This window comes from Oscarella lobularis, chromosome 6, assembly GCF_947507565.1.
Source record: "Oscarella lobularis chromosome 6, ooOscLobu1.1, whole genome shotgun sequence".
Classification (NCBI taxonomy): domain Eukaryota; kingdom Metazoa; phylum Porifera; class Homoscleromorpha; order Homosclerophorida; family Oscarellidae; genus Oscarella; species Oscarella lobularis.
The window spans coordinates 230,743-243,800 of NC_089180.1; the positions used below are offsets into that span (position 1 = coordinate 230,743).

At 44.1% G+C, this 13,058-nt stretch overlaps 5 protein-coding genes and 1 long non-coding RNA gene across 9 annotated transcripts; 2 read left to right on the top strand and 4 right to left on the bottom strand.

Moving 5' to 3' along the window:
- The first annotated feature begins 85 nt into the window (after positions 1-85).
- Positions 86-844, top strand: LOC136187914 (uncharacterized). The gene is made up of 4 exons (XR_010670030.1): positions 86-291; positions 353-421; positions 472-518; positions 574-844. It is a non-coding gene; the product is annotated as an uncharacterized lncRNA (long non-coding RNA).
- A 23-nt stretch (positions 845-867) lies between these two features.
- On the bottom strand, positions 868-1,826 carry LOC136187912 (2-dehydro-3-deoxy-L-rhamnonate dehydrogenase (NAD(+))-like). The gene is made up of 4 exons (XM_065975627.1): positions 1,510-1,826; positions 1,347-1,450; positions 1,090-1,298; positions 868-1,043 (listed from the first exon to the last, which is right to left on the bottom strand). The coding sequence occupies exons 1-4, from the start codon at positions 1,781-1,783 to the stop codon at positions 932-934; spliced, it is 699 nt and encodes a 232-aa protein (XP_065831699.1). The 5' UTR covers positions 1,784-1,826; the 3' UTR covers positions 868-931.
- Positions 1,827-2,963: 1,137 nt separating this feature from the next.
- Positions 2,964-4,182, bottom strand: LOC136187991 (ubiquitin-like-conjugating enzyme ATG3). Its single transcript, XM_065975698.1, has 10 exons — positions 4,104-4,182; positions 4,015-4,056; positions 3,919-3,968; positions 3,697-3,863; positions 3,600-3,649; positions 3,458-3,539; positions 3,364-3,404; positions 3,165-3,308; positions 3,069-3,116; positions 2,964-3,017 (listed from the first exon to the last, which is right to left on the bottom strand). The coding sequence occupies exons 1-10, from the start codon at positions 4,179-4,181 to the stop codon at positions 2,964-2,966; spliced, it is 756 nt and encodes a 251-aa protein (XP_065831770.1). The 5' UTR covers position 4,182.
- Positions 4,183-4,548: 366 nt separating this feature from the next.
- Positions 4,549-6,887, top strand: LOC136188084 (TNF receptor-associated factor 3-like). Its single transcript, XM_065975805.1, has 10 exons — positions 4,549-4,570; positions 4,638-4,749; positions 4,813-4,847; positions 4,902-5,064; positions 5,112-5,166; positions 5,221-5,337; positions 5,398-5,562; positions 5,609-5,686; positions 5,743-5,814; positions 5,862-6,887. Exons 4-10 carry the CDS (start codon positions 4,904-4,906, stop codon positions 6,855-6,857), a joined length of 1,644 nt encoding a protein of 547 aa, XP_065831877.1. The 5' UTR covers positions 4,549-4,570; positions 4,638-4,749; positions 4,813-4,847; positions 4,902-4,903; the 3' UTR covers positions 6,858-6,887.
- On the bottom strand, positions 6,794-11,051 carry LOC136188082 (phosphatidylinositol 3,4,5-trisphosphate-dependent Rac exchanger 1 protein-like). 4 transcript variants are annotated; one of them, XM_065975803.1, is made up of 23 exons: positions 10,955-11,051; positions 10,767-10,899; positions 10,669-10,691; positions 10,302-10,615; positions 10,127-10,239; positions 9,925-10,074; positions 9,805-9,870; positions 9,651-9,747; positions 9,494-9,594; positions 9,336-9,439; positions 9,259-9,287; positions 9,138-9,213; positions 9,001-9,073; positions 8,778-8,950; positions 8,623-8,712; positions 8,421-8,569; positions 8,276-8,361; positions 8,169-8,218; positions 7,616-8,122; positions 7,385-7,561; positions 7,235-7,334; positions 7,091-7,179; positions 6,794-7,032 (listed from the first exon to the last, which is right to left on the bottom strand). In XM_065975803.1, the coding sequence occupies exons 4-23, from the start codon at positions 10,547-10,549 to the stop codon at positions 6,880-6,882; spliced, it is 2,631 nt and encodes an 876-aa protein (XP_065831875.1). In that variant the 5' UTR covers positions 10,550-10,615; positions 10,669-10,691; positions 10,767-10,899; positions 10,955-11,051; the 3' UTR covers positions 6,794-6,879. The 4 variants fall into 4 exon arrangements, with proteins under 4 accessions (XP_065831875.1, XP_065831874.1, XP_065831876.1 ...); XM_065975802.1 differs by having other exon boundaries at positions 10,669-10,718; XM_065975804.1 differs by having other exon boundaries at positions 7,235-7,355; positions 7,421-7,561; positions 10,669-10,899.
- A 117-nt stretch (positions 11,052-11,168) lies between these two features.
- Positions 11,169-12,440, bottom strand: LOC136188055 (phosphatidylinositol 3,4,5-trisphosphate-dependent Rac exchanger 1 protein-like). The gene is made up of 7 exons (XM_065975779.1): positions 12,335-12,440; positions 12,161-12,269; positions 12,033-12,111; positions 11,832-11,972; positions 11,662-11,776; positions 11,544-11,610; positions 11,169-11,495 (listed from the first exon to the last, which is right to left on the bottom strand). The coding sequence occupies exons 2-7, from the start codon at positions 12,161-12,163 to the stop codon at positions 11,310-11,312; spliced, it is 591 nt and encodes a 196-aa protein (XP_065831851.1). The 5' UTR covers positions 12,164-12,269; positions 12,335-12,440; the 3' UTR covers positions 11,169-11,309.
- Positions 12,441-13,058: the final 618 nt, after the last annotated feature.

A 13,058-nucleotide genomic window follows, 5' to 3' on the forward strand; every position in this document is an offset into this window, starting at 1 on the left:
AATCCACGTGAAAGCAGTCTCAGAAGCAACAGTAGATGCTCATTAGCGCGCGTGCCCAGTCCTTGTCCGCCGCCTTTATTACCTCCGAACACGCTCTTCGACTACTGTACGGCGTCGGATTGAACGATTTGATTCAAATCGTCATCGTTCGAGGCGAAGAGGACGTCGGCGAATCCGGATGCGGAACGGGGGCGTGTCCAAAAGAATCTTCGACGAAGGAAAGCGCGTCTTCTTCGCCGAAAAAGAGACCTCGAGCCGAAACGGCGGGGAAAGATCAATGGAAATTCCTCGGTACGTTGAATAATGCATTGATCGTCTTTTCATAATAACTCGTGTGTTTTTTTACTAATAGAATTTCGCCCATTTGATGCCGGAGGAAAATGGATTTTGTTACGAGAGCGTCGAAAAGGATTTGTATAAGGTATTAGTATCTAATTGTTAACTAGTTTATAATGAAATGTCGCTTTTTAGCTTGGAGATTGGCTTGAGGCTCGAAATTTGATGATTCAGTACAACAAGTGAGGAGAACACGTAGAATAAATATAACGTTATTAATCTAATAATTAATATTAGATATGATGATTCTGGCTGGTTGAGATGGTGGCCCCGGATGTTCAGTCAGCAGCCTCGTTTGCGGCGTTGTAGGATTCCTGCTGCAGCAAAGCTTCCACCAAAACTCGTCAATTCGCCTTACCTACCGACAGCTAGAAAGAAGAGTCAACAAGAGCAGGTGGGTGATAAACGGAATCGCAAAGTATCAGTGCCTAGAAAAAAAGAAGACAGAGGATAGAGTACAAATGTATCAACCAGAGATATCTATCTAGTAGAGAGCAATCTATGCTGACTGGATAAAAGGCATGCAATATTTTTGATCCATCAAAATTGTGTAAAAAAGTAGAAAAATGCAATGACAAGGGTTTTAGTATACTATTTAGCACGTTGCTCTGCCTCCAGTAAGATCAAAACAAACGCCGGTATTGAAACTGGCAAGGGGAGACACGATGAATCGAACGAGAGAGCAGATTTCCTCGATAGTTCCACACCTATAAATAATATTAATTAGGAATTCACTGACCAACTGATTTTTACCTTTTCATGGGAATTTTATCCGTCATGTATTTCACCTGTTCCGGCTTCATTCCCTCGACCATAGCCGTGCGTATGACAGCAGGTGCCACAGCATTCACAGTTATTCCAGTTTCAGTTATTCCGGTTTCAGCGAATTCTTTCCCAATTGCCTTAGCTAGACCGATGGCTGCAGCTTTGCTTGTGCTGTACGCTGCCATTCCAGGATTTCCCTAAACGTATGCGTCTTCTTCCTTCACAGCAAAACCTTTGTACTGTACCTCCTTTCCAGCGATTGAAGCAAACAGCAAAACGCGACCGTACTTTCTTTTCTGCATCAGTCGAACAGAATGCTTCGCTATCAAGAAACTCCCCGTGCAGTTCACTAAAATTTTTGAAGTATTGACAATAATTGTGCGGTTACAATATCCGGGATTTATCTACCTTCCATAACACGATCGAAATCCTTCGTTTCTTCTTCGGTCAGCTTGATTCCGTTTGGTCCGACGATTCCGGCGCAATTAATCACGATGTCGAGTCGACCGAGTGTGCTATCGACGTACTCGAGCCCCTCCCGGACCGCATTCTCGTCCGTCACGTCGACGCGACGACTTTTGACGTTCGTCAGGCCACGACGACCGAAGTCGGCGATCGTCGCCTCTAATTTCGCCTCGATCACGTCGAAAATGAACACGCGAACGCGTTTGCGAGCGAGCATCGCCGCAATTCGTCGGCTCAGTCATTCGCTCCGATAGCCCGGATAAAAAATATCATGAGACAACGTCCAATACGAAAATATACAATTTCAAAAAAGCGTTGAATCGGTCTTATCAGATATGATCTGATCAACCGTAGTCGTGTCCACCGTGTAGTCGTGTCCGGCAATTCGGCTTTCGGTAGTGTACCAGAACTGAGGTTCAACACAAGGAGCGCAGCAGGCCGCCGTAGGCAATGTTTTGCATCATCTATCGAAATTAGAGAAAGAGGGAAAGATACATTGTAGGTACTGTAGATACAAAGGTAGTACAGTCCAGAGCCCTAGATAAATCAGTCTTCTTAGTGACGTCATAACATATAGAGCGAATGGGCGATGGTGATGATGATGTGAAGTGGCAGTGGGCGGCTAAGTTGTAAGCATTCTATCTCCCTTTTTTTCTCTAGAATTTCCGGTGACACGCCCCTCCCCCCCCGTTCCCTAACTAAATACACTTTCCTTTATTCTCTCGCTCGCTTTCTAAAGCGCGCCACGTCAGTCAACTCGAGAACTTGAAGCGCCACCTTCCCTTCATTCCGCGCGATTCGCGAGTTTCAAAGAAGACGATCGTCGAATTGGCGATCGGTTACATACATCAGCTCAAGTGTCAGCTTCGACGAGACGATGGAGAGGAAGGAGACGTCGAAGTCAAGGGGAAGCAGAATCGTCGCCGTCTTCGTCGCGGCAGCTGCTCACAGCTTCTACGACATCTGACGTGCCGACTTGGACGCCTACTACGACTCGTAACGACTGCATTTGATTGCTACACTACTACTAGTCTTCTTCTGAGAGCGATTCCCTATCGTGTCAGTGTCTTGGTGTGGCGGCGGCGGCGGCGACCACGCCCCCGTTTCCGTTTGCAGCCGACTACCACTAAAGACAAGTTGTACAGTACTCTACGCGTAATCGCGTCGTGTCTCTGCGCAATTATGCACGTTTTTTGTGGTCGAATCGAATAAACGAGACTCAAACGAGCGTGTCTATGCCGCCGCGCGTCATCAGGTCCGTCAAGAGGAGATACACGCTTACAGTCGCCAGACCTTCTCCCGTATAACGGGCTTCTCCCTTGACGCCGTATAACGGACTCGGGAGAAGTTATTCTGGTGACAGGCTACGTCGTCGCGGCTACCTTATTCATATATATTCATATATATATATATATATATATATTCATAGTGACAGTCTTATTAGCGTGGTCCTAAGATCCAAAATTCAAAAACATTTACTGCTTTGTGTGACTAGTTTTTACCTGGCTTATGTCTTCGAGCATTTTTTTGCGATGAAGAGGTTCTCCGTTCTGTGGAAAAACGTCTAGGTGCTACAGTACTGCGGATTTGCTACTTACCTCTTTATATCCAAAGAGCCAAAGCCTTGGCGTCTGATAATATTTATCATAGGTGATGTTCAGATCGTACGTTCTTGTTTGCACTAAGCCGTCGGCTAGTTCTGCAGCTGAAGCTGCGGCGGATGATTGAGGCTCAAGAGTAGCCTAAAACGAGAAAGAGAAATCAGATATAATAACTATAAACGGTGTAAGATCCTACGCTATCCTGTTTGATTTCACCAAGCCCTTTTTCTTCGTATTCTAGGAGAGACAAGCCAGTCTCGCTCTCACAGATTGTCAGGGGGACGATTTACCTTCCATATCAGCTGCCTCTTCGTCATCGTTATCATCATCTTCAGTAGCAACAGGCAGAGGTTTGCCAGGTGCTACATCCGACTGTACTCAAAAAAATAACCAATTGACTATTCCGTACTCCTTCAGAATAATTCGCCCTACCTTTCCTTCTAGCGATATCTCTGCTACTTTGTCTTGCACAACTCCCACGCCTATACATATACAGTACATAGGTAGGTGTTACCTAATTGAAAATTACCTTGAAGTTCTGTGTCAACCCAACCGCCGTCTCCATCCTCCTCGTGAATCGCCGTTTCCTTGACACCATCCATGGACTCCATTTGCTTGCAACGTTTGTTTTTGGTTACAAGAAATTGCTTATCCTTAGGCAGATATGATCGGGCCTTCGACTCATCCCCAGCAGACCTCAAGAAAAATGAAATTGACTAGGAAGCCTGCTAAGTTTCGTTTTTGCTCTTGCCAGCTCCAAGTAGGACAATGGTGAACGAGATGATCGCCAGCCACGACAAACTAGTCAGAAATGAAGAATGCGTTTAGCATTTCTCTGTCTTCTCACCTCGTCTGGCGTAAGTCTTCCGGTTTCTTTGAATTTCGAGTCCTGCGACAGTTTTTCTGTTAGGTCTAGCAATTTTGCACAAAACCGACTTTTAGTATAGGAGTCAGAGACTCGGCCATGGCCAGAAGTTTGCTCTGGGCCATGTTCTTCATTCGCTGCATCGCCATTTTGATTCGATCCACTTGCGTTAGCGCGCGTCAAGAAACCCTTATTACCTTGTCATGTGATTTTAGACATTAATGAACTCTCGCACACACATTGATCATTTGGAAGGAATCACAGACACAGCGATTCAAGGTTGCAAAGACATCTTTGCCGTCTTGAATCAAAACTGTCAGGGAACGGACAGAAGAACAGATTGCTACAATAAGCATAGACGCCCGCCCTTTGAATCAATTGTTAGTTTGTTACGAAAGAATTTGACCCTGCTGACGCAATCGATGACGCAATAGGTGGACGCAAAAGGTTTTGGCGCCCACGCTCCCATGGTTACACCATAGATATTTACGCACCAGCCGCGCGCGCGCCGGAAGCTGCATCATCTCCAGACTGAGAGGTACTGTAAGAATATGGAGTACAGCTACGCGCGTTAGGTTCTAGCTGTTCCTGTCTCTACTCTCTAGTCGTACTCAACTTGTCAACCTAGTTTCAAGTCTGTTCGACTGGTTTGACTGGTTTCTAATAAGACGTGGACGCTCCCTCTCCGAGCTGACCGACATTTCTGGACTGTTGACAGTTAGTAGGAGTCTAGGACTCCGCTAGGACCCCCTAATCGGTATTGAGAAACTCTCTCGCCAGCCTAGAGCCTACGCCTCTATTGATATTAACGACTAGTAAGAGTACACGTCATATTTTAACGACTAATAAGTGTACACGTCATATTATTGGTATGGATATGGATACTGGTAGCACGGGTGGATATAACGTTGAGTTTGATCCACCTCTCGAGTCGAAACACAAATGCCCACTCTGTTCTTTGGCTCTAAGAGAGCCTTATCAAGCAGCATGTGGTCATCGTTTTTGCTCTTCTTGTATAAAACACCGTTTCGAGTAAGCAAATTTTCGTTTCAAAAATGAGGCTAAACCAGCGCTTTCAGAAATAAGCAGAGACTGAAATGTCCTATAGACACTGAAATTATTGTGGCTGACGAGGTGGCTTACGCAAATAATTGATAGCCAGCCAGAGAGTAACATTTTGGACTATAGATTTTTCCTGATAACTTTTGTCGGAGAGACGTCTTGTCTTTACGCGTTAAATGCAAAAACTGCTCGAAGAGTGAGGAAGATGGCTGTCCTTGGAAAGGACCTCTAAATCAGTTTGACGTAAGAAAATAAAAACTATATATTTCTGCACCGGAACTATCCTGTCACTCTTTATCCCAGGCTCATCTTAAGCGCTGCGATTTTCAGAAGCAGTCTTGTCCTAATAAAGGCTGTGGCCTCGTTTTGAATCAACGCGACTTATCCAAACACGTCGGTGATGAATGCGAATTCAGACTAGAATCCTGTGATTTGTGTGGGCAAGAAATTATTGTAAAGGCGCTTGAGGTACGCACTCATTCTTACACGCTATCCATCCTTAATTTTCTCTCAGAAACATAAAGATAATGAATGCTTGGAAGTGATGATATCTTGTCCGAACGAATGCGGTGAGACGGTAAAGAGAAAAGACGTAAGATGTTATAGGACACGCATTTTTTTGGACGTTAACTTTAATTCTGCTCTTAGCTGGCTTTTCATCAGACAAAGGAATGCTCGAGAGCTCATCTGCAGTGCAAATACGACGAATGTTCATATCAGGTACGAAAGGGCACTCGCAGATAATCGCAAGTCAATTCCCTGCTCAGGGAACATCTGAAGAAATGGAGGAACATTACAAAGAAAAAGATGACTATCACATGTTTCTCATCTATCAGCAATTGCAGACCCATCCCGCAACGAAAGTGATTGAAGGCCCCTCGTCATTCGCAACCCCTTCGTCCTCTCTGACCCCCACCGTCGCTCCTAGCGGCGGCCTCGTGTCGTTTCCTACCACCATTAAGGTGCAGATGAGTACCTTAGAAGAGGATATATCTGAGAGAAATCGTCAGATAGAAGTGCTCCAATCAACCGTTGATCATCTCAAAAAAGCCAATCAAACAAAGGAGGAAGTTCTGAAGCAACAGAGCAACGGCATTGAAAAACTCAAGCGTGATTTGTCCACGTCTTTGGCCCGACTTAACGCACTCGAACAAAAACATGTGGTCAATCAAACGAAATCGATGTCGAACGAGCACAAAATTCTCCAATTCGAACGCGGCACGAAGGTGAGAGAAGACGTTCTCGCCGAACACGACGTACGCCTCGCATCGCTCGAACTCGCCTCGTACGACGGAATATTACGCTGGAAAATCACAAATTTCAACAAACGAAGAAGCGAAGAGATAGCCGGAAAACGTCGATCGATATACAGTCCACCTTTTTACACGGCGCCGACGGGGTACAGGATGTGCGCTCGCATTTATTTGAACGGCGACGGCATTGGTAAATCATCTCACTTGTCGCTGTTCTTCGTTGTCATGCGCGGTGACTATGACGCGCTACTTCCGTGGCCGTTTCAGCAGCGAGTTACTTTTACTTTGCTCGATCAGCAGCCCGCTAATAAGCCCCGCGTAGATGTTAGCGATAGTTTTATTCCCGATTCTATGTCGAATAGTTTTAGGCGTCCCGTTAGTGAGATGAATATCGCGTCTGGGTGTCCCCTGTTTTTTCCTCTTGCTGACTTAGATAAGCGTGCGTATGTACTTGATGACACTATGTTTATTCGTGTTGCTGTTAATATTGCTGGTCTCTCGCACCCCTAGGATAATCTAAGTATCATTACTATTATATTTCTACTGATTTTGTCGTGTCAGACACGTGACCGATTAATGTAATCAAATCCTGGTCCGATTCCAAGACCTTGAGTCGCGAATCAACTTCGTGTAGCAATTGTTTCAAGTCCGAGACGAGATGTTGCTGACCGCTTCCGTATAACTTCTATTGGATCAAAAGAAAAAAAGACGTGCCATGGAGACGGTAGCGCGCGCGACCTCACCTTCAATCCCCCGTCCGTAAAATCGTAATAATGCGCCGCCGGAGCGCCGCAAGTCGTGTAGCAATAGACGACTTTTTCGCAACTCGAACCTACGTCAAAAAAATAAAATTCACGATTAATAATTATATCCAATCTATTATTCACCTCGCGGAATTTCCTCGTCGACGTTGCCAATAATATCGACTTTCATGACTTGTAAATGACAATTGGTCGGACACGGCGCCACCGTTTGCTTCTTACGATCCTGCGACAACTTCAAAGCCAACTAATAAAATAAAAACTATTTATCCACACCGAAGTCATTGGCTTTTTTCTCTTCCCCCTCCATACTTGCTCGTAATTTTGCCGTTGCTCCTTCAATCGAGCGTCGCGACGAGCGCCGAATTCTTCCACGTTTTCCGCCACGCTACCGAACTCATTCTCATAATAAATCATCGAACGCTCGGCTTCAGCCGCGTAAATTTTATACAACTTCAACAAAATAGATTAATAATATTATAAATTATTTATTTTGCGACGTATTACTTCCGAGGGAACTTTGAAGCAATAGCGACTCTCCATTAACGATTCGAACACGTAGATTCTCGATTCTTCCGTCGAAACGTATTCATATTGAACGTTTTCCTCCAACGCTCCAATTCCGACCGTCAACGAAAGACACGGCTTCAATTTCTCGCCGGCGCTCGACAGCGAAGCCGCGCGCATCAAATTCGTGACGTCAGAAAAATCGGTTGTAGTGAACGAATCGGTTTTTTTGCGTCCAAGCGATTGAGCGCGTTTTCGACCGACCGATTTTCTCAGAGTCGCGCGAACGAGATCGCTGTCGTCATAGAGATCGTCGTCGAGGGTGAATCCGCTTCGACGATTTTTCGACGGCGGCGGCGATTCTGCGTCGACGTCGCCTTTTGACGTCATCGTGACGTCATCATCGTCTAGATTGACGGATGATGGTCGGGAATTGGATCGATGGGGATCGTTGCGAATGAGAGATACGACGTTGTGAGACGCTTTAGAAACGTCTTTGCCATTTATCTTATATATATATTAATATTTGTTTAATTTTTATTGATTTTTTTACTTGCATGATGCAATAGCCTGGCATTAGGCCGACATCGGCTGCTGGGCCCCCTGGTTAATTTTAATTGAATAAATTAGTATTGTTTTCTTTATTTTTTTTGGATTTACCACTCGTCACTGATGAAACGAAAACGGGATTATGTCCGCGCACTTCAAAGCCAAGTCCCTGACTATCTGGAACAATGTCGCAAGTACTAGGGGAAAAAAAATCATTAGATCTACTTCTTTTATTGTATGTATCAAAGCGATGTACTGGGATCGTTCTGCTAAGATAACGAGTTGGAGAGGCTCTTTATGCTGACCGGCTTCCCTCAGCAAAGGCAAGACGTCATCCAGAGTCGAATAAGCGACTTTGTCGCCATTGACAGCTTGGATGACGTCACCCACTTTGAGACCAGCCAACTATTAAAAGAAAATAAAGAAATAAAAATAAATAATTAAATATATTAATTAACCTGGGCTGGGCTGCTCGATACGACGGCGCTGACGGTGATTGGCTCCGTTTCTTCGACGGCGAAATCGTTGCCTTCTTCCGTGCAAGGAAGCTACACGCGAAAAATTAATTAATTAAAATTAATTAATTAATTAATTAATTAATTTTCGTTTTTACCACTATCGTCTTTGACGTGTACGAATCGATGACGTGGAAATCGGGTCGCACGGATACGCTTACGGATAATTTTGCTTTCGATGTCGGCGTCATTGATCCGGATTCCTTCTTTTCTTCGTCGGCGAAAAAGCGAAACAGAAGCTGATCGTCTTTAAACTGATGTTTATCCGAAACTAAGAACAGAATAAATAAATAAATAATGTATATAATTAAGAGTATTTACCGTGGTGAAGAAAACCTTTTCCTATGAGATATTGACCGAGAGACAAAGCCTCTTCCTTTTTACACGCGTCTCCCTAAAGAAGAGAGAGAGCAAACAATGTTGCAAGTGTGAAAAGCAAGAAGATTTTATTTGCTCACGTTTTCCACCATCCAATCGACAAGTTTACTTCCGGTAATCGAAAACGGAATTGACTTCAAATGATGCATGTGTTCCCTGAAAAAAAATTAATAAATAAATTAGATTAATTATTTCGTTTACTTGAGAGGCGAAGGAAATTGTCCTGTCCCCTATAAACAAATAAATATTTCATTAATTAACATATTTTTTGCTTATACTTTTGCTAGCAGATCTTGGCTTTCGTGTTTCGTCTTAAACGTGCCGTCGTCAAAACGAAAACGATACCACTGACTGCTATTCTTAAAATTGTGTCGATCATTGACTATAGAACGCGAGTTGATTTCAATGACAAAACACAATTAAATTAAAATCTGACTGTGATGAATGAAGCCGTTGTCTAAAAGAGCCTGTCCTAAAGCGACGGCTTCTTCGGCGGAAGACGCCTCCTGTTGCTCCATCGCCCATTTGACAAACTCACTTAATTAATTAAAAATATGACGTCATAAATAAATAATTATTAGTTTTCGCTATACCTTCCGACGAATGCTTTGGGATGCGTTTTGAGTAAGTGCTTTCGATCCTTGATCAGCGGTTTCTCGCCGCTGCTCATGCGCGAATGTAATTTCAACGCTGAGAAGAAATAGTCTCATCATTAATTAAATAAAATAATTATTATTGTTACTATACCTCGGTCGTGGATTAGACTCCATGTTGCTTTCTGATTCGCTTCCGGGTCATCGAGAAGCTTTAAGTCTAATAAAAAGATTAAAATAATATATTAATTTATTGTGGTTCTTCTTCTCTTACGTTTTCCTTTCTCTATTTCTCGTTTGATCACTTCTATCCACTCCTTCTTTTCCTCCGCCGATTTAGCGATGCAGACAAACCATTTTCGCTTCGCGTTATTCAAAACTTTCCAGCCATTCGTCACCGACTTTCCATTACTATGATAATCCGCTACACACACAAAAAATAAATAATTAAATACTAATAATCTTAATCCACTCACACGTGCCATCCTCCACATTCTCTATTTCGATTTCATTCAAAGGCAATCGTCCCTTGAATTGATATTTAGCCGCCGCCTCCGATTCCAAAGAAACAGACCTCTTGTTCCTCTTCCTAAATTCAATTAACGCGCGTTAACACCCCGCCCCCTCACACACAATAAACGCCCGTCTCACCGCGTGGACATTCCAGACGAATATTGCTTCTTACAATAAACAAATAAATTGTCGAACAGAAAAAACGCGCGCTCCTGCGTATTCCCGGATGATATTTTGGTGAGCGTTCCACTCTTGAGCATTTCATTGGACGTATAGACGACGTTGGCGCCTTCCCAGCCTTCGATCGACGATTGCCATTCGTCGATGAATTCCAATTTCTCTAAACGTCGTTTCGTCTCGTTCACTTCCGAGCAGATGTCTTTCATCGCGTCGACGGCGTGACGCGACGGATGGAAGTCCGGTTGGGCGGCGCTCGTATTTTTCACCAATTCCTAGAAAAAAAAAGAAAGTTGAACAGAGGGGGCCCCCCTAAAGGGAAACGTACCTTCAGCACGGTAAAACAATTGACTAAGGGGAAATCAATAAGAAAATACCCTGGCTTCAATTCTTCGCGAAATCGTCGACTCAATGTGACTCGTATACTGTTTCAATATTCCCTGTTGTTGCAACAGGCGATCGCCGAAGTCGATAAACTTGAACTTGAACGGAGACGGACCACGTGGAGCTGTCGACGTTCGCGCAGGGAGCGTAGTCCTTCGCAAAGGATCGCGCGATTCTTGTGGAACAGAAGGATCGATTGTACGAACGAGACAGCGTATTCTCGAGCTTACTGCGGTCTGCGGAATCCCCGCCGTTGATAGCAGCAAACGTACGACCGCTCTGAACGAACAAGAGCGTGGTTTCTGCAGAAGAACGAACAAGCCCCACGTGCGCAAACTGCGCATGCTCAACGTTTTGCATCGACTCGTTGAAAAAAAATAACAAGAAAACGTAAAAAAAAACATTTCAGTGAGGACGCGCGCGAAAAATTAGGTACGTACCTAGAGCAATTTTCAGTTTTAAGTGAATACGTATTTCTATCTACATTCTTTTTCTGATTGGCAATGCGAACTCCCTTAATAAAAAACGAGACGTGAATACATGTAAAATTAAATAAATAAATATTAATTAATTAATAAAGGAGCGTCACGGACATCGCGTCTCTTTGAGACCCTTATAGCATGACGTCACTTTGACGGCACACATGCGTGACGTCAGCTCGCTGCACAGACTCAAAAATCCCGCGTTGTCCGTCTTGCGTTCTTGCTGGAGCGAATTCGAGCGTTCCAAGATGCGAACCAATTCCTCCATGGCGTTGAGAGGACGGAGAACCTAAAGTCTCAATTTTAATTAAATATTTAATTATTTGTGTGTTCTTACTTTGTCTAGAACGGCTACTTTGACTGCTTGGCTCGACGTACTTTTCGTTTTTTCGAACTGATGCGATCTAAACCCGCCCCCAATATATATAAAAATGTATTTGTTTATTTTTCTCTACCTTAGTTTTCTATAGTATTGTTTCAAACCACTAACTGCCTCCACGTTGATTGCCAATTGAAAGGAACGCGCTTGATCAATGCGACTGCTTCCCTCCCCGGATAAATCTCGAAACGCTGTGAAAAAAATCCTAAACTAATGATTTTTCTACTAATGATTTGTTTTTCTTACTGTGGCTAATGAGGACGGGATGAACGCTGATTGTTGCACCCGTTTGCAACTTGTGTGACAACGCTTGAAACAAATTGTCGTCGATCGATAAAATCACCGTCAATGATTGCCGATTTCCTTTCAAGGCAACCGGATAATTATCTACAAACGTATTCAAAAAAATTTCCAATTATTGATTTTTGATTTTTTATATCAACTAGCCTCCGGCGACTTGACCGGGCGGAAGAGTGGTCAATTGAAACTGGACAACGTCTAAACTCTTGTTATCAACATCGTCATCCTGTAGATGTCGTTCAACTAATAATTGCCTTTGATTATATTGGCCATACCATGGAAACCACAAAGCGTCGTAAGACGTAGGTAGACTGATGCGCCACACAAAAGTGACCCGTGTTTTGATAGGCTGCCGTCCTGCGGCCAATAGCAATGACACTTCAGCTAATAAAATAAAAAACAGAGCACGTGTTTAATTAATAAATAGCGTCAAGCATAAAAATATTTACTCGGCCTTTTTCTTCCAGATTCGTTCGCATCACAATTGCCTGCGCTTTCTGCTGCCATACCATTCTCCAGAAATCGGTGGTCACGCCCCCCAAAGTCCTCAAAGCCCTGTCATATGCAGATGACAGTCAAAGAAAGAATAGGAGCGGAGAAAAAGGCGTTTTTCTTTTGCGAGAATCAGATACGTACCGGTAATGCACACAGAATCTGCACCGACCCCTGATAGTTTTCTCTTTCTCTTTTCTATACGGGTAGAAACAGGACGCTGCCATCTTGATTCGTTAGCCGTTCTAACGTTAGACTATTCCCACTCCTCCGTTACCCCGGCCGTTTAGAGCAGGCACGCTGTCGTTTGCGATAGCGCAATGGCATGGTAGAGATATCGCTTCTTCCTCTTTCTTCTCCGAGTCCGTTTGCATTTCGTCGTTTTTCTCGACTCTTCAGTTTGTAGGGTCGTTTCTTATTTTCTTTGCTGCTGTGCCTAGGCGCATATAGACTCTGAGACTGCTCGATCTGCCGGGGAGAGACGCGATCCTTCCCCAGGGTATCCGGGATCAGAAGAGAAGGGAGCTTTGCCATTTCGCGAACGCTTGGAGCCTCTGGACAAGATATACAACAAACCAATGAAGGATCGACACTCGCTTTACTATGCCGATCGTCTCGTCCAGACGACGACGGCTTTCCTTCTTCTCGCGTGCGCGTTATCAGAAGGCGCATCAGTCGGAG